Source organism: Varanus komodoensis, unplaced genomic scaffold (assembly GCF_004798865.1).
Source record: "Varanus komodoensis strain SLA01 unplaced genomic scaffold, ASM479886v1 scaffold11, whole genome shotgun sequence".
Lineage (NCBI taxonomy): Eukaryota > Metazoa > Chordata > Lepidosauria > Squamata > Varanidae > Varanus > Varanus komodoensis.
The window spans coordinates 33486973-33511042 of record NW_025335317.1 but is presented as its reverse complement, the minus strand read 5'-3'; the positions used below and the strand labels follow the sequence as shown (position 1 = coordinate 33511042).

Genomic DNA, 24070 nt, shown 5'->3' with positions numbered 1-24070 from the left:
GCCTGGAATCCTTAGAGTTAAGGAGACTGATTAGCAGCCTTCTAAGCTGGAGGGATATGATCAAAGTGCATCTTTCCCTCGCTGCTCAATAGCATGTCATTCAGCTCCACAGCTGACTGCTCAGAGCAACCAGAAGGAAAGGCAATATAATAAAGGGAGATGATTCAGCATCTCCCTGCTGCTGAGATAGCATGAATGGGCAGGGTATCTGTAGGTTCAGGGTAGCCAGGAGAGCATGGCTGGTTACTGGCTGCTTTTCAGAACATGCAGACTGAATAATGATCTTCATCATCTCAAAACACAGCCTAATGAAAAGCCTGTCTGGGCATAAGCTACCACATCTTTGGCTGGAGACAGCTGCTGCTGCGGGGCAGCAGCGTTTCCACCATTCCCCTTAGCAAAGAAGATCGGTTCCTAACATTGCCAGGGAATCGTCTGGCATAAGGAGGTTTCAAGTGATGAAAACATGCATGCACGCATCTGAGAGTGCGGCTTCATCATGATAATTACAATTATTGACTCATAAGACTCAAAAATTAGAGGAACCCTTTGAACTAAATTACCAGTAATCTCCATCCTTCTCTGAACTGTGATGTGATCTGTGAAGCTGCGGAGTGGGAGTCTCTGAGGTGAGGTTGCTTCACAGCCTTTGATATGGAAAAGAGGGAAGCGGGACAAGCAATAAGTCACACAGATGCAACTGCTCTTGCCATGGAAATGGGCTTGGAGTTGAGTTTTCTTGCACATGGAATCCGCTTGTATGGTGAGGCGCTTCTCACACGGTAATTTTAAGACACATGTGTACTTCCTGTGTGGCTCCTGGGCCTAAGGACCACAGAGGGGCAGAGGCTGGAGACCTTCCAGAGGGGAAGGTTCTCCCCTTGATGGAGGGGCGGCAGTGCTGAGCACCGAACCTGCTCTCTCCAGCAGGGGCTGCTTGGTTGATCCCTGCCCCTTGCTCCTTTTTCCCCTGCCCCACCTTCTCACCTGCCTTTCCCAAGCTTCTAAGATGTAGTAAGAGCAAGGAGAATGGGAAGTCACATCCACTTCCCTTGCCCTCTCCTTCTGAGTGGCGGTGCTGTCCGGCCTACCGGGAGAGGGATAGCAGCTGGGCCGCGGTAACAGCAGCAAGGAGCTGGAGGCTCGCAGGCAGCACCTTGCCCAAGGCCCACCCCCAGCAAATGCAGTGCCGTATGCTTGGATCCTCATAAACGGAGGATCCAGGTATAGGAGGCCAGCTACTGTTGGAAAGGGAATGCTGCACCTGTGGGGTGGGAGCTAGGTTTCGATCTCCCTCCTCCCACCTAATTTTCTGAAATCTTCTCTCACGTCAGGCGGCTGGAAAGCCCACGATGGGATGAATTGGGAGGAGTTCGTCATGTGCTTTAGCTCAAATTTTGGAGAACAAGCCCCTGGAAGAAAGGTTAAACTTCGCGTTGCTGTGTGCTGGCCTGAATCCAGTTTCGTGCCCTTCACATTGACTTGTGCGTCATGGGGAGAGGGTCAGCAGCACAGTGCGTGCTTAGTGTGTCATATAGGTTGGCCATTAAACACATGTGCTCCAGAGACCGTGTAAGACTAATCACCTTACCTCCTCCCCTGTTAGGTGGGCTCCTTCTTCATGATCAACCTCTGCTTAGTAGTCATCGCAACTCAGTTCTCGGAGACCAAGCAGCGCGAGAGCCAGCTGATGAAGGAGCAACGGATCCGTTACCTCTCCAACGCGAGCACACTGGCCAGCTTCTCCGAGCCGGGGAGCTGCTATGACGAACTCCTCAAGTATCTCGTCTACATCCTTCGTAAAGCCAGCAAGCAGGTGGTGGAGGTGTACCGAACAGCAGGGGTGAAAATGGGCTTCCTCTCCAGCCCAGGCAGCAAGAGCAGCACAGAGAGGCCATCGTGCAAGCACCGGCCTCGGAAAAGATCGTCGGTGCATCATCTCATTCACCACCACCACCACCACCACCACCACTACCACCTGGGGAATGGAAGCCTGCAGGCGCCACGGGCCAGCCCGGAGATCAGCGACGTGGAGACCAGCTCCCTCCACAACGGTGCCAACAGGCTAATGCTGCCTCCAACAGCCAATCCTCACGCGGCTTCCGGCAACACCGAATCTGTGCACAGCATCTACCATGCAGACTGCCATTTTGAGCCAGTTCACTGCAAGCCATCTCTCCCTCAGCCTGGCCTCAGCTTACCTGGGCCAGAGGTGCTTCCCCGGACGGTAGTTGGCAGCAAGGTCTACCCTACTGTGCACCCAAGTAGCTCTCCTGAGCTGCTGAAGGATAAAGGCTTAGGAGAGCCTGCACTGATTCCTGGAGCCAGCACCCTGATGAACCTTAATATCCCTCCAGGACCCTACAGTCCAATGCAGAAATTGCTAGAGACACAGAGCACAGGTAAGTGCAGAGGTTGGATAGGGACCCTTCCAGCTGCCTTCCTTCCCAAGGATATCGCACCTTAATCCATATGTACTTTTTCAATCTAGATGTTCCCTGGAAACATGTGGGATTGAGGTGAGGGGATACCTGGGCAATTCAGCTTGTCTTCAGCTTGGGGCTGTAAGAGAAGTTAATCCAATGATCCATAAAGAGTCATGAGAAACCAATTCATCAACAAGTATTCAACTGGGTTGCCTTTGGCATTTTTTTAGCCTTTAGATAGAAGTTATGAGAAAAGGGCTGAAAAATCCACCAGTGGGAAGCAAATGTAGGCTGGTAGCAAAGGGATGGTTATACAAACCTCTTCAGCTGCAGAACTTGAGATCCGTAGGAAACTGCTGTGAAAAGAAAGGGCATTCTAGACTCCGACCCAGCCACTCTAAGCAGTCTCCTCTTGGCCTGCCTGTGCTTGGGAGACTGGAAGTGCTGCTTTCATATTTTGTCTATCAGCTGCATGTATCATGTCCAGGTAAAATGGTTACTCCTCGGTTTGCAGGCCTCCAATGTAACTGGAACAGTCTTTCCATTGTTCTGAGAGCTGGTGTTGCCTTAACATTTGTCTGCAAGCAATGAAACAGAAAGAGAAGAAAGTTTGTCCGCACATACTCAAATACTCAAGTTGGCTAATAGATTATTATCTTCGCAGTTGTTACTGCCAAATTGTACCCACATTCCATCTTAAGAGTGAAAAACATGCCAATGACTGGTCATTCTTCTCAGGAAGTTGATCTCTTCAAGTCCAATCCTAGGCACAGCATGCTGGGAATTGTAGGCTTTTTCTCTGCCTAACGTGCAAGTGATATGTCTTTACTTGTGAGTGTGTGCCATCCAACCCCACTGAAAACTATGGGGCTCACTCCTTTTTTTAAATAGTAAGTTTTATTCAAAATTTTTAGTCCTAAAAACAAAGAAAAACTAAAAACAACATCAGTCATCAGAAACATCGAGCCTGCTGGGTCAGCCCCCACATTTTTTTTTCCATTTATGATAACATAGAAACATAATCTATACAAAGTCCTGTTTCTCTAGCCAATAGGGGCTCACTTCTAAGTAAACACACGTAGGATCAGGCTGCACACAACCTGTACAATTCATATTTGGCTGTGCTCAGGGGCGGACTCACTGAAATCTATGAGACTGATGTTGCTCATGATTGATTTGTCTCATTGATTTAAATGGGTTCAGTGTACATTTCTAAGTTTGGATCCAACCCTAAATTGTAAGAGGTACTTAATCTGAAAACTGAATGTTCTGATCATCTGTCATACAGGTTTTTATACACTCAAATATGTGAATGTTTATAGCACTCTTTTCACAAGGCACGAACCAGGCTGCTAGTGTAAAATAATGGTTGCCACTAGAGAGATTTTCAAGACTCCTTTGCAAAGCACTTTTCAGGACTGCCATAAGTGCATTTTTAGTGCTGCAAGCAAGAAAAAAAATGGATGCAAAGCAGGGACAATTAGCCAGAAGTTTAGAATTAGGGTAAGTCGAGGTGAGGGTCAGTTGAGGTAACCTGCATTTCTGCTGCTGGCTGTATGATGAAAGAGACACTGTCTCTGAGTTCAGAGCACACTCCTTATTCCACTGTGGATGACACCAACTGGAGACTGTCTGTGGGGAGCCAGGGAACCATCTGTCTGCTGGGATCAGCCATTGCAAGGAATAAGTTCGGAATGGTGTGTTTGTGGAGAAACTGTTAACAGTGAAGTATCAGCAAACAGCAGGATGAGAAAAGCAGTTTGCTGGCTGCACTGCTGTCTCTAATTACAGCACCTAATATTCCAGGTGCCACCAGAGCTGGTTGCTTTTTGAGTCCCCTTAATGGCCAAGCATGTAATGAAGTGGCTGTGCATTCCTGGCAGTGGGCAGCTATCCCTGCCCTTTCATGTTGCTGTCAGTTTTGTTGCTCACCCTCTAATTTAGGTAACAGACACTCTGAAGATCATTAATCGGCACGCATTTTCACAAATGAGGCTATGGAAATAAGCAATTCTTCAGCATTTTGAGGAGAGACTGCAACGTGTGCCCCAGTTCTCTGAGTGCTGAGAGGTTGAGGGCTGCAAGTCGGCCTTCCCCTGGGTCACCGGAGAATTACTGGTGTTTTGTAATACTTGCCTTTATTTACAAATACAACATCTGAGCATAGGTAAAGATTCACATGACTTGCTCACTAGAATCCAGAACTCTGTAGAACTTTACCAGCTCTGAGCTTTCCTGGATTATTCCCCATCTGCTGGAAATGTATTGATTTTATAGAATCTGTGCCCTCAATGTGCCACCAGTTGCTCAGTTAGCAGCTTTCATTCTGTACACTCATTGATGGAATCAAATATTTTTAGGGATGCATGAGAATTTCATGCCACTGCACTAATGCATATCAGGACTAATTCACAGTTGCACTAGTGTAAATTAGCACTAGCACAAATTTGCACAAATTCCCCCCTCCCACCCCCAAGTTTGTGAAATCTCTGTAATATGGAAAAAGGCTGTCTGGTGCAGAATCCTCACGCCAGACTGAAAGAAATCCAAATTCATTTGATTCTGTTGAGCATTTCTCTAACAACCCTGCTCCCAACTCCAGCTCTTTGCATTTTCAGACCAAATTAGGGTATTTCTTAGGAGAGGGAAGGAGGGAAGCCTGAGTCAGTCTTTGGCTACCTCAACTTGATAACCCTTTGGTGGGCATGTAGACATGCCAAGGTAAGATCTGGCAAACTACATTCCTGAGGGAGGGGGATCATATTCAGTTCTTTCATTCTTAGCCAGTCCCAACCAATCCAGCAGGATTGACCAACTAGTATCTCTTCACCCAACCAAACGTGGATGACGAACAGCAGCTTGTTGTCTGTTATTTAATCTACAAAGAACTGTGGCAGATGCTCATTTGCATATTCAGCTCTTGCACAGGGATTGTTGTATTGTATGATAGTTTTTTAACTCTCACAGGATCCACACTTGGTTTGCATGACAAGGCAACTCCCCAGTGAAGATTGTCTAGTTAAGATGGTGCCTGCATTTATTTTTTATTTATTTTTATTTATTCGGGTATTTCTATCCCATCCATTACAGTTCCTCTCTGGATGGCTTACAATATAAAACACTTAGTAAGTCCATCATAGTAACACACAACTGATGATAAAAACCTAATTAAAATATTTAAACTTTAAAATATCTGGTAAAAAAAATGGTTTTAACCTGGCACCGAAAAGCATATAACGTCGGTGCCAGGCAAACCTCTCTGAGGAGAACATTCGATAGCCAGGGTGCCACTGTAGAGAAAGCCCTCCTCTGGGTATTCTGTCCCCTAATCTCCGTCAAGGGGGGTTCCCGGAGCAGGGCCTCCGCTGCAGATCTTAAGGTGCGGGAGGGCATATAGGGGAAAAAAGTTCCTTCAGGTATCCTGGTCCCAAGCCGTTTAGGGCTTTATAGGTCAATACCAGCACCTTAAATTGGACCCAGACTTCAATGGGGAGCCAGTGAAGCTAGGAGAGGACTGGAGTTATATGAGAATAGTGACTGGCCTCTGACAGCAATCTAGCAGCTCTATTTCGAACCAATTGAAGTATTTGGACCGTCTTCAAGGGCAGCCCCACACAGAGCATGTTACAATAGTCCAACCAGGAGGTTACCAGAGTGTGTGTCACCATTGCTAGGCAGTGCTCGTCCAGGTAAGGATGCAGCTGATGGATCGGCCATATCATCACCATAGCCTTCGGATCATCATCAGATGATGATGCATCCACACTACATGTTACAGCTTCATTTTTTATTTATTCATTTATTTCTAATTTCTTACATTTATATCCTGCCCCCTACTCCAAGTGGAGTCTCTGGGTTGCTTGCAACACTTTAAATTACAGGATCATTAAAACAATAAAGCTAATAAAAACAATCCATAGAAACAATCGACTATTATTATCAGTTCCTTACATTCTGCACTGCCTATACCTAAAACTCCCAGGTGGTTCACAACATTTTAAGTTACCCATTCAGATTTCAACCATGCCCAACCTTGCTTACTTCCAAGATTAGGCAGGATCAGGCACTTGGTTAAATAACCCATGCTGGGCAGTCATGTGAATAGCCCATCCTTGTTGTAATCCCAGAATCCAGGTTTGAAAAGGAGATCACTCAGACCAATTTCAAACACAGGTGGTCCTTGGCTTACAAACGAGTTCTGTTCCTGAGAAAATGGAAAGTTGTCTTTAAGTCAAATTTGTATGTAAGTTGGATCATGTATAGTCGGCCCTCTACATTCACGGGGGCCAGGGGCACAGGACCCCTGTAAAAGTGGGAAAAATGTGAATATTTCTAGCTGCCCCACCCCAAACGCACCAGTGCTCCTCTTTGAGGGATTTCCCTCTCCAGATGGGCGAGGCAGGAAGGCCTGCTTTGGAGGCCTCTGTTTCTGCCCTTTCACTTATCTCTGGTGCCTTGGCAGGGGTGCCTATTCATAAAATGGCTACAGCAGTGGGCATAGCCAGCCACAAAACATTCATTTCCCACAAGGCAAATTGGTGAGACTAAAGCAAGCAACTTGCCAAGAACCTGTCTACAAGATTACGTTGGGGCCTGAGGTTCAGATGAGGAAATAACCCAAATCAAGATACAGTTGGAGAGCAGAACTTCCCTTTTCACTGTGTCAGCTTCCCAGTTAAACAATATTTTAAAATAATCTAAAGAAATAGAATAAAAATCTAATGAAGCAGGGCACCTGGCAGGCAGATATTTCTGGTATTAAATTTTTAAGCTTTCCTCTGCTGAAAGCTACAAATTGAAACAGTCATTGTCAGACTGTGCAGCTGCTCCAGAAAGGGATTCCAAGGTACCTGCTGAATGAACAGGGTGTTCATCCTCCTTTCAGGTCCGTGCCAAGGTTCCTGCAAGATCTCCAGCCAGTGTGGGAAGCCGGACGGTACGTGTAGCCCCGAGAGCTGCCCATATTGCCTCAAGACCTTGGCAACCAGTCCGGAGCAGGTGGACAATGAGGCAGGCGACTCCGATAGCGACGGAGTGTATGAGTTCACCCAAGATGCCCACTACCACGATCAGAGAGATCCTCAGCCCTGGAAAGCCCGGGGAAGAAATACGCTGAAGCTTCTCGCTTTCTGGAAGGTGGTTTGTGAAACATTCCGCAAGATTGTGGATAGCAAGTACTTTGGCCGTGGGATCATGATCGCCATCCTGATCAATACCCTCAGCATGGGGATTGAGTATCACGAGCAGGTAAGCAGAGCTTCGGTCCGTATACTGAGATGCTCCCTCATTAGCTCTCTCCTGGTTGTGCTCTTGGCCCCTTGAGCAGACTTTCCTACCGCACAGTATTGATTACTGTTGACCCCTTGTTTTTATGCCTTGCTCTGCTTAGCTATGCTTGTTCTGTCTGTTGCTAAATGAAGCCACAAAGCACTCCAAGGGCTTTAACGTTGCTAAATTTTTCTGTGCTAGTAAGTGTGGAGATCAGCAGTGGTGAATGGAGCATGGCGATATTTGCTGCTTTGGAACTTGGTTAGGCATGGAAGTGTGAAGGATGATCGAGGACGTAACACTGATCGGATGCGTTTCAGTTTGGTGGCTGGCGAGCATCATTAGGCAAGGCGAAGCATCTGTCCCAGGCGGTGCCTGTGGGGTGGATGACAGCTGTAGAGGACAGAGTTGTGTATGCCATGCATCCTGCCCAGCATCCTCTAAGTGCGCCTGCTGCCCACAGTTACAGGAGAAGATGCTGGCATCCAGATGGCTTCTACCTGTGGAATATGGAGAGGGGGAGCCCTCTTGTCTTGCAGAATGTTTTGGGCTTGCCTCGGAGGCCAGGTGCTCAGGGCAATGTAATTGCGACCAAGATAGCAGGTGCTGCAGAAGTGCCTGTAGGCGAGGCTGAGAGTTTGCGAGTGAAGCCATCTTTACAGACTGCTGGGTCCTGATGCTTTTCCAGCAATGGTAGCAGAGCTCCACGAATCCCCCAGATGTCTCAAACTATTTGTTTGTATTCATAAATCATTTATATTTGATTTTGTAATAGCTACCTAGCAAACGACATATCATGAAATATGCAAACTGAGCACCATGAGATAAGTACTGTAATTGCATGCTTTGCGTTACTTCAAATGCAACGTTTACCATAGAATGTGGATGATGGTGTCTTCCGTACTTAGAAATTATTTTGTTCAAGCCGATCATATTGTGGGGGACTCTTAGACATGTGTATGCTGCAACAGTCAGTTGAGGTGACCAAAAGCAAGACTGTCCCTATACAATGCATCCTAATGGTGGCAAGTCTCAGTCTGAGATTTGAAGCATGCTACAGTTTCCAGAGCCATGCATCAGTGCTGCTCCCAGTCAAGTCTTAAATCAAACATTTTGCTTCCACCTGGCTTTTAAAAAAAAAAAAAAAATCCCAAGGTAGGCAACTTGTTGAGCCTCCTTGAATTTTGGCCTATGCATCTCACAATCATTGGCTATGCTAAGAAAGGATGGTGGCAGTTATAGGCCAAAACATCTGGAGGTCCACAGGTTGCCCATCCCTGACGTAGAGCATCAGGGCATCCTTCTGAGGGGCTTATTTTCCTCCTCCTTCTCCTCCAGCTTTTTGGCCTTCCTGGTTTAGGCATTTGCTGTTGAGTACAGGTGCATTTCTTCTAATTTTTGTAGCTAGCTTCCCATGTCTGAACTAAATTCTGCAGGTGTAATTGTAGATCCCAGTGCCATTCTAGTGTATTCACGCATCAGTGGCTGTGCATTATGGGAGCTCAATGAGACCCAAGTGGTGTGTTTCATGTGTCCCTTCAAGCAAGCGTGTTTTCTGAACTCTTAATGCAATGTGGCTGATTAACCTTTGTTTTTATTGTGCCTCAAATGGAAAGGCACTCTTCTGGTCATACCAGTAGGATCTGCCACGTGCTGTTTGACCTTCATTTGCTGACCTTTCTCAAAATATGTTGCTGTAGTCAAAAGAAGAAAATGACTGATTGCTTTTAAAATTCATCATTCTTTTAATAATAATGCCAAGCAGATCATTTCTTTGGAGCCTGGGGGAAAAGTAGAAAACTTGATGCAAAGTTCACATTCTACATTTTGGGTAGTTTAAAGCACAAGTGCAAATGTCATTTCTGTATAAGTTGGCTATCACTTCCTACAGGAAGGGAGCAACCTTCACAGTTCTGTCCTTCCTTCCATACCGAAAACAGCGCAGTGGCCATGCAGGGGAATGAATAATCACGACTGATGCATTTTCATCAGGCTGATGAGAAAATATAATTCCTTGAAGGGAGGGGAGTTATGAGGAGCCATGGGGTCTGCTAGGGGCCCTCGGAATATGAACAAGCCCAGACACACTGCAGAATCTCAGACTCAGGCAGGAAGGTGGTCAGTGGAGGAGTACTTTGCATGTGTTCATGTGCTATCTGCTCAACACAACAAAAGTATCAACCAACATAAGGCAATATCCCATTCTTTCTCCCAGACTCTTGAGGTGCATAGTGAATGCTGAATCCTGTTTTATTAATTCATCTGATTAAAGTGGCAGTAGAGAATAAGATGTGTTTTTCCCCCTGTAAACTCCTGCAGCTTACAGAGTGTTGTTTCATAATCTGACAGTTATGAGATAGGGAATTAGAGCTGAGAATTGATGGCTCTGGTCTTTCTGCTGAGATTATAAATGGTGAATGTGACCTTTTTTCCTCAAACTTAAGAGGAAATGAATCAACTTTGCTAAATGTATCTTCATTGGTAGATTGTTCAAAAAAGGAATGAAGAGTCTTAAGAGCACTTGACTTTTTTTTAATATTAAACTTCCCTGCTTTTTTAATGCAAATTTAAAGCATGGGCATATCCATGCACTCCAAGCCTTACCCTTGTTGGTTTTGCCATGCTAAAAATTCAGTGTCAGACCTGTTGCAGACATGCTAGCACACTTAGAATACTGAATAGGAGAAATAAAACAGAATACAGCCACTGAAAGTCTTGAATAATGATAATGGAAAGTTGGTTTTTCCTTCGGGGTTATTTGGACTCCCTCTTCCTTGTATCGATTCCTAGTGTGGGGAGAAGGCTCTGCAGAGGAGACACAAGCACCGCAAGCATCACTGACTGATGTGCCGTAGAGTCCAGGTTCCTGGGGAGTGAAACCCAAAGCAGTGATGCTGCAGTGAGATAACAGGTTGATACTGGAGGAGTAACTCTTGGCATGCAACTCTCAAATGGAAAGAGAAATGTCAGTTATGGGTGGAAGTCCCAGGGTTGGACAAATGACTCTCTTCCTGGTCCATGTCACTTTTGGCATGTGCTCCTGGCATCATAGATCTGTTTTATCCTGTTTCTCAATTAATTTGCAGATTGTGTACTTTAACCTCTACAACCAGTTGCATTTAAATACAAATTTTAAACAAAATTTATCCAGAATACACAACTTAAATGCATTTCTCCCCCAAAATACACATTTTCAAACAGTTGATAGGTCTTTTGAGCCAAGAACTGCACTAGAGAATTATGAAAGGAAGTGGATAATTAAGTTGCCCTCCATACTTGTGTCTTGGTGGCCCAGACCAGGTTAGTATTGCAATTCATCTGGCTAATTTTTCAAGTATTCCTATGATCCTCAAACTGGTGACTGTTTTCTCCTATACCCCTACTGGAAAAGTGGCTATAGAAGTTTTTGTAATGGCCCAGAGTGGGAATAATTATTTTGAAATGTGAAATTATTACTCTGAAGCCCCCAAACTTGCTCTGGGAGTGGGCAGGGGTGGATCAGAGCCCTAGAACCACAGTCCCAGCTGTAGTGAATATTCTGTGAAAAGCAATCATGCAGGCTGACCGAAAATATTTTTTAGCAAACAACGTGCTCACCCCCGAGGCAAGGCTAGTCAAATTATTTCGTCAGTACTCCTCCCTAGCAGTGGAAACACAATAGAAAGTTAACGGCACATTTTTATATCCATTTAGCTGGGAGTAGGTCCTACTGAACTCAGTGGGCCATACTTCCGAGCAGACATGTCCAGGATTCCACTGTAAGTAATAAAATGAGATGATTTCATGACAGCTGAAGGTGCTACATTGTGTAGAATACTGTGCCCAGTTCTGGGCACCAAGATTTAAGAAAGAGGCCAAAAAATTGGAATGGGTTCAGAGGAGGGCAACAAAAATGGTCCCGAAATTTGAAACATTGCCCTGTGAGAAGAGTCTGAGAGAACTGGGTATGTTCAACCTTGATCAGAGAGGTCTTGAAGGGGAACAGGGTATCACTTTTTACATACATAGAAGTTTGCCACAAAGAGGAAGGACAGGATATCTTCTATTTCATACCAGAGTGTTGGACACAGAATACTCAACTCAAGTTGTGGCAACCCAGAATCATGCCAAAAATCAGGAAAAGTTTCCTCACCGTCAGAGAATATGTCAGTGGAACCAGCTGCCTGTCAAGGCAAAACTGGACAGTCATCTGAGTGGGTTGGTACAGATAAACTCTACTATGCTATGAATCTCTGTTGCGTAATGATAGGGCCGGCTCTGGTATTAATCTGTATAGCCTGAATCTCTTACATACACCACACAGTGGGAAAGAGACAGACTTTTCCTCCTCCAGACTTTTCCCCCTCAAAACAAAAGGAAGAGTGCTATACATTTTAGAGTTCTCACTAAATGTTCATGACAACTAACCTTAATTTTTTTTTATTATTGGACTTAAGCACATTGGGAAGTGTTGCCTATTATTTCAAAATATGTGCCACTAATGAGACATTCTCATGCATATCATACTGAAATGAAATAAAAAAAACATGAAAAATCTTGGCACATTCATTTTTAGGTAGATCAGCTATTCCTTCGAAAGAAGGAGCTGTCATAATTACTTACAGCAGCGTGCAAGCAGCCTTTAACCAGGTTTCCATAATAAGAAGAAATTGGAACTTTTGTTATTAATAGAAATAAGTGGCACACTTCCCCCATGTTTTAGATTTGCTGTCTGGTTTTAAAATGGGTCTGTAACTTGCTAAGAAATGTTAAGACCCATGTGAGCAGAAAGAGACATAAATGCGTTTGGATGCAGCCATACTGAGCCTCCGCATCCAGGCCCACTCTGTGAAGATTAATGGTATGCTCTCCTCTGCATCATCTAGCAGGGAACCAGCGTTGCTGCTGTCTCATCAGTCTACATAGCATTCAGCTCCTCTGCCTCCCCGCAAGAGAGAGGACCTTGACTCCACCAATTATTTTGAGCAGAGGACCCCCTAACATGTTGAAAATCAATTGATCTGAAGACGCAATTATCCCAGCCAGCACTAAAATTGGCCTCCAATCGTAGCCCAGGGATTAGATGAAACATTATTGGATGCATGGCAGAGGTCCCATTAGGGCAAACCACATGGTAATGGAAAGTAACTGTAAAAGCTGCAAATAAAACAGCCTCTTCCAACGTTATTTCAAACACCAAGCAAAAGGATAATTAGGGTTCTGAAGGAAATGCCTGGGATGGTGGGGGGAATGACAACGCTAGCTTGATTGGGGGGTAGGGTGGATGAAAAGGGGGTATAAAAAGGCCATAGGAGATTCCCCCATCAATCTCAATCAAAAAGCAGAGGCAATCAACTGCTGGAGTGGGTGTTCTGTTTTTTAAACATACCTATCTTCGAGCCTTTGAGAAGCAGCCTGAAAAGCCTGCCTGAAGGGGAATGCTCAGACTAGAGACTTCTCAATTTCTTCTTGCTGCCATTGAAAGGAAGCACCAGCCTTGAACACCTGAGATTTAAAGCCCTTCGCTTCTAATTCACTCTGGTTACCGCCACACCAGCAACACCTCATCTTCCAAGGTTGGAATTGCAAGCACATGTATGAGACCCAGCCAGGCCCAGAGCTCCAGAGTCAGAGGCACCAGAACTAGGCAGCCAGATGCTTGGCTTTATTCTAAGCAGGTAGATCTGAGATGGTCCAGCCTGAAAGAGAGGGAGATGAGCAGATGAAAGAAAAGATGAGGCAGGAGCTATGGACTGATAGGCCTGCTTGTACACTGTTGCTTAGAAGTCTAGAAAAGGAAGTAATTCAATAGGATTAAAAAAAATAAATTTAAAGAAAGAGCTTTCGAAAATGGTGGCTAATGTGCACGCTCAGTTTGCAAAATACCAGGGTAACCTTTTCAGGCGCTTCTTAATCTCATTTAAGAGTTTTAAAGTGTAATCCTTAGTGCATCAAACAGCAGGGGTCTCAAGCAGGTGACTGTACAAATGTTGTAAAGTTGTCACTAAGTAACATTAAAACCCAGTGACTGCTACAGCGTGAAAATATCAGCCATCTGTGCCACAGTGTGTAAGGAAGATGCGCTTGCAAAATGGATCAGAGTCAACAAGAGAATTCAAGAGATCATTTCTTGCCAAATGTGGGACATCCTTGTAGCAGTTGCAATTTGTGGTTAAGGAGTGTTAGTTAAGGAGCAAGGGTCTTTGATTTGTAGCAGACCAGGAATGAGAAACTTACTGGCTCATTTAATTTAGCCCTTTTCTCCCCGCTCTGATGGCTTGCTTGATTTCCTTTGCCACCTCCTGTGGAGCTAGCAGCTAATTAGAGAAGAAGGAAGACCTCTCCATCTCTGCAGTCATGACATAATTTGCAGAGAAAACAAATTTTGGTTACCCATCCTAAGCAAGATGATTGTGACTGTACCCTGGAGGAGGAGGAGAGAGTTCAGCTGGTTTCAACTTCACGACATCTTGGAAAGGATGGAGATTGCCCGTAGTCCGTCACAAATCCTTGGTGGCTTCTGTGGCAATGATAGGTGTGTGGAGAGCCAAGCTGGGGGCATAGCAGTAAGCCTGTGAGAGCTGGAGAAGAGGATCGGAGTAATTTGTAAAGGGTTATTCAGTAATAATGCTGCTATCACCATCAAGGCATGGAGTTTTCAGAGGTACCTTCAGGAATGCTTAGTAAACACCAGAATTATAAGGCAGAGAGGGGCACATCAGCAACTGTTAAGCTTCTCAGTTTTCTGATTTCCTTCTTGAAGCTTATTCCCACTCATGTCCATTCCAAGTTGTGAGTGCTACTGTTTTTTCACACAAATATTCATGTGCATTTATGAAATATCCATTCCACATTTATGTATCTAGTATGTGCATTTTTTAAAATATACATCTTTCGCTCTCATTGAATAAAGCGTGTTTCAAAGAGGCCCACTTTCCATGGACTTTTTTCAACTATCTTTTTTGTTATATGAATGACACCATAAACTTAGAATTATATGAGCTTCAAACCACATCTTACATTGAGTTCTAGGAGGTGTCTACATCCTAAATAAATAAATAAAAATACCAAAGGCAACAAATTAAAGAACCATATGGTGTAGTAGTTAAGAGTGCTGCAGCTGAGACTTGAGAGTACTGGGGTCGCCGCCCTGCCATGGATTCTACTGGGTGACATTGGGCCAAGCACAGACTCCCAGTGCCATCTACCACTGGGTTGTTGTTGTGATGGTAAGATTGAGAGGAGAATAACGTAAGCTCCTTTGAGTTCCCTGAAAAGCAAAAAAGGCAGGATATAACTATAATGCATGCATCTTGACATACATTTTGGTGCGGTTTTTTGAGCAAAGGATGGCGTCATTCAACAGTCAGAGCTCAAAAAGAGAAGGACAGCTGTGATCCATGCATTCGCCTGGGAGGTGCAGATCAGGCTCGCTCACTTCAAAAAGCCGACCAAATCAAAATCCTCCACTGTCCTTAAGCAGGGCCTCATAGGTTGATCTGGCCACGTAGGCAGGTTCAGACAAACAGGCATTCTTGCATATTCTCTCATACAGTATTAATTTCCTCCCTACCATGAGTAAACACTTTCCACAGTATGACGACGGAAGTGTTTTGGCAACAGATTGCTTTATTGATTATCCTGTCACTTATAATAACAACATGATGCTAATTTATATTTGTGATATTTTATTCTCTCCTGCCAATGGTATTATTAAAACAAGGTTGGCCAAATGTGGAATTGGGATAGTAGAATAGGAAGATTGATTGCTCAAGTCAGGTACCCAACAGGCAGAAGCCATCTTAAATTCTGATAGCCAAAGCACAACATTCTGGATACAAAGGAGAGGCACTTTCAGTGCAGCTCTGGTTATACTCCACACAGAGTGCCATTATCAGTTTTTGCTTCTAGCAGCGTAATAAGTAGGATATGAACTTATTTGAAAGAAGTCAGTGTATGGCAGAGATAGGCAATATGGTGCCACTGGGCACCAGTACACCCTAGGACTCCTTTCTTGACAGCTGCCCCACCTCTTCCCTTATCAGCAGCTCGGATGCCATCAAATAAGTTTGTTGGTGCTGAAAAGGTGGGCTTGAAGGGATTGTTTAGTTGTTGGGGTGCAGACCCACCTTGATCTTGCATACAAGGGACATTTTGGGCAGGGCACTTGTCCTTTGCCACACCTCCTTGACAGCCATTTTGTGCTGGTGGCCTGGGCAGTTTCTCAAATTGCCAAATATGCCTACCACTCACAGAGGCACCATTGCCTACCACAGATGCATGGCAGAGGTCAGCATAAATGATGCGCAAGTCCCCCGTGCACATGCCTCTCTTCTGTTTAGCATGTCTAAACCCCACTGAGCTCACTGCTTGCTGCCTCTGGCTGCAGACCACCTTCTCCTTGCTCCCTCTCCACTCTGAATGGGCCCTTTCCTTTACTTAGCAATAGAAAGCCTGGCATGAAGACCACTTTCCAAATCATGATACATATTCCACTTTTCTGCATATGGCTTTACTGTCACTTTACTGGGATGTGCCAGCGTTCCTTTGCCAAATGATCAGAAGTCTGGCATCACTGTTGTGACTTTCCCCTGCCTTCCAGTCTGTTCTCTCTACCCATCATGGAGCTTGCATGAATTAATCAATTAAACACCCTTGAAGGCCAGCTGAACAGAGTATGTTGATACGATGTGGGGCGCAGTGCCTTTACAAAATTCAATTGCTTGCTTAAACAGGAATTATTCTTATTAAAGTTATGTTGTTGGAGCCTATTGGAATGAAATCAATGTTAATGGTGGCTGTTGCACGTATTACCCATAATGATGGTTGGCTTTTGGAGAGCCATGTCTTGTTCGGTAGTGAGAGTAATTAATTTAATGAGTAAGAATCTAATGAGGGCATGTCACCGCATTGCCCAAATCAGCAGATAATTGGCTCTAAGTGTGCTTGTTTGCCTGCTTGCTTGGTTTTTTCAGATCCATGGCATTTGAAACTTAGGAGTTGTAACAGCAAAGAATCACATTGAGTACCTATATTAAAGATAAGTCAATTTCAGACCCACTCTGATAAGGCATCTTCCCTGCCAAGTAACTCTTGGAATGTGTCCTTTTGCAAAAAGATGGAAAAATGAATCTGATGGGGAAGATAGGTGCAGTCCTATGTCTTCCCCTGTGAGTAAATCTCACTGAAATCCATGGGATTTACTTCAAAGGAGACATTCCTCAGATTACACTGTATATGTTAAAACATTTCAGAAACTTAACCCAGGAGCAGAACACAGGGGGTGAAAGAATTGTGTTTGCACACTTAGCTGAAGTGTGGCACAGCATGGCCAGTTTGGGGAAGTTATATGAGTAGAGGTGACTTCCTACATTTGAGATAATTCTTAGTTTGGTCAAAGCTAAGACTCTTATAATTCTGCAGCAAGGGTTCAAAGTGGCAGGTGTTTTGTGTGCTCTGATACAAACAAGGGCTCAGAAGTGGTCTGTACCCTTGTGACATTTTGTGATGTTTTTGTGCTCAGTGTTTCTTTGAGTTTCAGATTTTTCTTCAGTTTGGAGTTTTAGAATAATATTTGTTCATTCTTGAATGGTACAAACAGGTCTGAAGAAAATTCACACTGTCCCCATTCTGACGGCAGTTCCATTCTTGTTTCTTCATTGTTGTTGCCTTTAAAACGTCTCTTCTAATGCTAGTTTTGCATGTCACTATTTAAAACAGATATTATCCGAATGAATTCTCTTAAAGTCTAACTCTGGTTTAGGAAATCATATAAAAACTATGTGCACAGGGAGAATTGGGTTTCTTGATCACATGCTCCCCATCTGCTGATTTCTAACAGCACCATTCTTTGCATAGTTACTGTTTTTTAAAGCCACAGCAAGGCCTTTTGTGCTCAATAGGACTTACTGCAAAGTAAGCAGGAGAAGGACTGCAGTCGAAGGCTACAGTCCTATGTAAGTTTGCTTCAGAGTCAGCCCCACGTGGCACAGATGGCACAGCCATGCATAAGGTTGCATTGTAGACGACTCTTCGCTCCATCCCACGTGTCTTCAAGCTTTCCTCTTGCCCTGGCAATATCAAGAGGCTACAATCTGCAGGGCATATTGCAGTCACCAGCACACAGGTCCCTATGCAATTATAAACTATAGTCTCTCCAACTTTCTGTGTGCGTGCACATGTGCATGCGCACGTGTGTGTGAGAAGGAAGGTTTAGGGGTTGTAGATTGTGCCTCTTCAGGGAGCTGGCTAGCTGTTCAGAAACCATTTTGATCCCACAGTTCTTAGTTTCTACTGTAGGTGCTTTAAGAACTGCCCTGAATTATTTCTGTAAGGTGGCTGCAGTCTGTTGATCTGATCTTGGCCAACCTGCCAGAGCCTTTTTCCACTTCTGTGTCCCCAGCACCATGATGCTGCTCTCACCCTCATGACGATGAGGATCATCAACAGCACAATCCTTTTGAAGGTATTAAGTTGTGGGCAGCTTTAAAAGGGAATTAGAGCATCCACGGGGGACATGCTTTTTTTTCAACTCTTAGTCATGACAGGTCAATGAAACCTTGATGTGCAGAGGCTGAGGGGGAACCAGTGGGCCTGCATGGATGCCTTCCTGTTCTGCTTCTGGCCTTGCCAAGCACGCATCTTCCCACTGAAAGCTGGACCAAATGGGCCTCCAGTCTGATCCATGTGCCTGCTGACCTAGTAGGGCATGGCCAGCAGGCACATGATCCAGAAGCTACATAGGTCTAAGTCTGGTCAATGTCTGGATGGGTGATAGCATGATAACAGTATGAATGTTTAACTCCGTAGAAGGAAAGAGGGATATAAGTGTAATTGATCCAGACATGTGTTCCGAGACACATTCCTAGACTTATCAGGCTAGAGCTGCAATTTGGAAGCAAATTCCATGGATTTCACTGGGATTTATCTCTGTTTAAAGGCTATATTTGCATGGAATGATATAACCGACTGAGCTGCTTCTGCATTTGGCCCCTTCACTCTTGGCCTGCTCTTCCCCTCTAGGGCAACCACAAAGCCAGCCAGGAGTGGTTTGTTTAGTGGGTCATCCAAGCTGTGGACCCTGACTCCCTGTTCCATTCTGTCTGTCTGTTGTTGAGGCAGAATGCCATTGTGATGTCTTCTTCCCCACTTCGGGGCTACCTTTCCTTTTCCTTGACTGGATTGTGGCAATGCTATTGCTGCCCATCAGAGACCAGTGATGCAGCCCAAACTCTGGCTTTTTATAATCCTCCCTTGCAAGCTATTTGTACTTTCATCTTCCCCCGCTCCCTGTCACTCCCAGATTTCCCACCTTGTTCAATATACGCAGCATGCCACCGATTTCCCACTGATGCCCTCCTGAAAGAAACGGCCTCACGGAACAGAACCAAAAAAGCAGCCTTCTCCTCGCTCCACGCATACACTTCCCAGCCAGAGCCTCACCACCATTCCAGTTGCTTCCTGCTGACTGTGAGCATTTCTTATATAGAGCTTAGTCCACATTAGGGGTAGGTTTTCCTGTATAATAAATGCCGTTTCAGCAGAGCTCATCGGGAGCTTTGCAGATAGAGGATGCAGGGCAGTGGGAGGGAAATAATATCTGATTTCTTCTCAAAGTATGTTTTCAAGTACTAATGGCAAGATAAGTCTAATATCGTTTAGATTAACCAGACATCAATGGCATTAAAGCTCAAGCACTTACAAGGTGTGACCAAGTGGAAATGTATCTTTTTGTTCAGCTTCCAGGGCTTGGGAGGGAGATGAGCTGGTTGGCAGTTTTCTTACATTGCTGGGATTATATGCTTCCAGAAGTCTCAAGGAAAGATTAAGACTCGAGATCCGAATCTCTGCTGTTCCTTTCAAGAGCTGCTACAATGGAGAAAGGCACAGCCCTGGTGGAACAGAGCGTATAATCCCAGCAATGCCCAGTTGTGTGTGTTACTTGGTCGGCTGTTCAGCATATGCTGCTGCATGCCTGGGACAAGGTGATGCACAAGCCCATCCTCTGCTTGTTTAGGGGCCCTTGTAAGAATCAGGGACTGGGTTGCCACTGACATGTTTAAAGGGCTGCACCACCATGTGGACAGAGCCGTTGGTTTGATGGCTTAAGATAAGCTCATTGACTGGGTTCAGACCATATGACCCCCCACATGAGGGGTGGAGTGTGTACTCTTGTTGAAATGTGGATGATTGTGTTGTCTAAATCCAACCAAGATAACAAACCAGGCTGAGCAGCGCACAACTCACTATCTGGCCACAAACTATAGGTTCTCTTCATGTATTGTTTGTGGTTAACAAGCCAGGGGCTACATGGGTACCTTTTCATTCAAACGATATTTTAACAACTTTTAATACTATCTATAGGTTTTAATTTTGCAGCCAGGGTGAATCAGGATTTTTTGTGCACTATCTGTTTATTTATTGTATGGAAGCCGTCCCAAGGCTTATGCGAATGGGACGGCATACAAAAATTCTAAATAAATAAAAATAAATAATAAAATGGGTACAACACCTCATTTTTCTTTCCCATGTACTCAAGAAGAAATGTATTGGCTCACTTTGAATAGGACCATCCTCCAAAGAGCTTGATGGAAGAGGCCCTGCTGAAGCTGGAAAGCTTTTCTTTCAGACAGAATAGACTGTTCTGAACACACACGCTATCTGTTTAAGCAACTGTGTTAACAGATGGATGAAAAATGAAAGTTCTCAGTAGAGGTCACCATTCAAGAGAGAAAAGGAACAAAAAGAGGAAAGGAATGGGGAAAACACCGGTGAACATCCTATTTGTATAAATGATTATGTTTTTTAAATAATGTTTTGAGGAGGGAGAGAGAGACAGAAAAAGGAGACGAGCTACGATAGCCCACACTCAAGGGGAACTGCCAAGATGATGAATGCAATCAGACAGGTTAAACCTGTCAATAGGCACATCTATCACAATAGCAGAAATCCAACTCCTTAAAGAGAGAAAGCTCTGAGACCGTGAATGCCATATCTGTGGATTTGGATTCTATTAATAAAACAGCACAATGCTTCTTGTAGCTCCTGCAGAGATCAGGAGAAGGAAGCTCTTCTACAAAGATCCACTGCTCTGCAGAGCTTTGCCTGAACCCTCTCTGAGGATAGACAAGAAGGACCCTGCAGAGGTGTGATGTTCTTCCAACGCGGTCCCAGAACTCTGCAGAGACCCCAAGGCATGTCGGAAATAATGAAGCACATGGGTGTGACAAAGAGAGAAGAGGCACAGAAGCTTAGAAGGCATGTCATCGCTTGACTGGAGAACAGTAGCTAAACCAAGGGAAAGCTTGACATCTTAGATAAAATGGAAAACCAATAACAATTCCTTAAAAAGAGACACATACTTGGAACATTTGGTGCATGGGTGGTGTTTTTGGTTCACTAAGAAATGCTGGGGGGGCATGTTCAGTGTCCGATTTTTCCCAATCTGGGAACAGGAGAAAAGGAAAGGAAAGTTGAATTATAAAGCCCTGTTGGAGGCAGAATCTGAAAAGCGAGTCAAGTGACAGCTTCCCCCACCCTCATGCCTGATGCGTATCCCCCCAGCATATGAACCTTCCAACATGCCGTGGCCCGGTCTGACTTCTAAGGAGCAGCAGGATTGCTTCCCTCCACCTTGGGAGCTGGAAATGGCTTTCCATCACACAGCCCTGATTGAATTGGAGGAATGGATGATTAGATTAATGCCAGCAGCCAAATAAGATGCAACAGTGGTAAGGAATTAGCTTTAAGAAGGTCCTGGTGACTAAGCCCCTGTCTCTCCATCAGGATGATTTAATGAGTTCAGATGAGAATGGGCTAGAGGGTTACAGCACCCCTGTGTAAGTTTGCAATCAGGTGGGGACATTAAGCAAGCTTAGCGCTGTCAGAAGATGCCAGATGGGCATCTGTGAAGATTGACATCTATTCTTTTAAACCTCAGAATAAATTAAGCTTGTACAGCTGTAGTAGAAGTTTGCATAGAACTTCCCTGCCAAATTACTTTAGCACCAAACACTGATATTGCTTCCTTCTTGGACCTACTTTTATGCAGCAGTGGATCCCACTAATCTCTTTTCCCCAACCATGATCCTGTAAAGAAGCTAGACCACAATTTCTGCAAGATCCAGTCTTGCTTGTTTGATGCAAGGTTAGCTTTTAATTTGTTCTGCAAAGAAAATAACAGCAAAAACCCTACAAGTTTTCCTGAGGATGGAGGGTAAATTACCCACCAAGAATAATAAACTACTATTCTTTGCCGGGGTACAGAGTCTTTTCATGAATATATGAATTATTTTTGCCATTCTCATTCCTTGATGAGTAAATTCCTATGTTTTGTGTTGAATTTTGAACAGTTTATTTATAACCATTTTCATAGATCCACTTCAGCTCTAGTAGCAGGGAAATAAATCTTGTAATCATTTTCTTTTTGGTGCTGTTAACTGGTTCTTTTCCCCTTTAAATCAAATATATTTATATGATGAGTCAGTAAAATACTGTTTGGTGGTTCCTGGGGAAAAGCTGAAGTCGCCTTCCCCCCCACCCCCACCCCTCTTCTTTTGTATTTTTTTTGCTTCAGAATCCTTTGTTACCATGGTAATGGTTTCAGATCGTATTTGTGTTTCAGTGGGTTTAAAAAGAATAACTGGGAAGTTCTGGGTGTTGAGTGGGCAGAATCATTTGGGTCACCAGAGGCTTTCCATCTGATCATCTCTGTACATTTCTTTGCCTAGTGGCTGGGCCAATTTTGTTAATGTTAAAGGGATAAGAATGAAATCCTCTTTGGGACTTTCTGTTCTTTGTTGAAGCATCTTAGAAGGAAGGGGAGAAGTGAGGCTGCATGATAGAGACAGTTTAGGCTGCCTGATTCCAGCCATTCTTACTGAGATGCTGTACCAAATGGGAAATAAAACATCAATTTCTGAGGAATCCATAATCCCCAGATATAACTGTGTCACATTTCCTATGGTAGCCTTTAAAATCTACAAAGTAACAGGACAGCATTTGGAAGCTTAGGCTGAAATTTCCCTAGAAACCCTGAGAATCAGGTGGAACCTCAGGTAATTTGAAAACCTTAAGAAGTGAAGTTTTGTTTAACTCACGCAAGCAGAGACAGTCTAGTTACGTCACAGGCATTGTATACTGGAGTAGGCAAATTGTGGTCCTCTAGTTGTGTGGCCTACAACTCCCATCACCCATCACCATCAGCTATAGAACTGATGGAAGTTGTAGGTCAAAATATGCAGAGGGCCAACACATGCCTACCTCTGTCACATATGAAACAAGCAGTTCAGGTTTGCCCTGCAACATGGTCCTGCTGACGTGTTCTGACAAAATATTCAGCTCAGAGTTTTGTTGTAATGTAGCCTTTGTAGATGGGAAACTTTTAGAATATGGTTGTCATGAGGCAGCCTATCACCTGTCTCTGCCATGCTCCATCCCTATCCAGTAGCAAGTTCTGTCAGGACGTGGTTTAATGCTGCATTTGGTGGCAGCGGCTGTTCTGTGCTGGCCCCATCTTGAGACTTTTTATGAGACTAGCACAAAGCCAGCGCCATGATACTGCATTATTGCAATACTAGCCAGGAATGAGCAAATTTGCCAGTTTGCTTTGTATCACATTCAGATTAAAAAGAAAACAGACACACACACACATCTCTCAAGGCCTTTCCATCCCAAATATTTGCAAATCGTGGTCCATTCTCTTAAATCAACATTCGACATGAAATTATCAGCCCTCTGCCTTGGCCAAATTAAAATGGTACAGCTTATTCCCAGCTGGTAGAGAAATACATTGCACCTGCTTGCCATATAATTATTAAAGATGAGTGATCTGTCCAGAAAAAGAAGCAGCAACTCTAACTCAGTGGCTGGATACCTAAAAAGTCAAGCCCAGATATTTAAGAGCTATCCACCAAATGACTTATGCCTGAATAGACAAATCTGTCATTTTCAGTTTTTGCCCTCTTGGTTATTTAAAATCCTACCCTAGGTCCACCCGGAACAGGAAGAAACTTGTGAATTTTGGTAAATTATTAGACTGAGGCAAATTTATCACATATCCTGCATCTCACCCTGTTCACTTGTGATTGTGGGTGTGTGTGTAAGTAGGTTTTGCTGGTGCAGTAATACACACTACATGGCTCTGCAATTTTAACCTAGCTGCTGGTGATATGCAGAACCTGTCATTTGGTTATTGTGAAGTTTTCTGGTTTGCTTGCTGATGCTTTCCACTGCCCAGCAAAAGTCTGCAGAGGGTCTTTGCTTTCTTGTTTTCAGATAAATTTTATGTACATAAGCTTGTACTCTCTCTCCCGCTCTCTCCTTCCTCCACAGACAGAAAAGTCAGCTGCTGAAACTGATACACATTATTGAACCCGGCTGGTTGCCAGTTGCATTAG

At 44.3% G+C, this 24070-nt stretch overlaps 1 protein-coding gene across 1 annotated transcript in view; it reads left to right on the top strand.

Annotated features, from left to right (window-relative positions):
• The window catches only part of CACNA1G (calcium voltage-gated channel subunit alpha1 G), a 385442-nt gene that overhangs the window by 223189 nt on the left and 138183 nt on the right, over positions 1 to 24070 (top strand). Inside the window, exons 8-9 of the mRNA XM_044420034.1 lie at positions 1607 to 2402; positions 7312 to 7673. Of these exons, the coding sequence (XP_044275969.1) occupies positions 1607 to 2402; positions 7312 to 7673 (1158 nt within the window). The remainder of the gene's footprint in view (positions 1 to 1606; positions 2403 to 7311; positions 7674 to 24070) is intronic.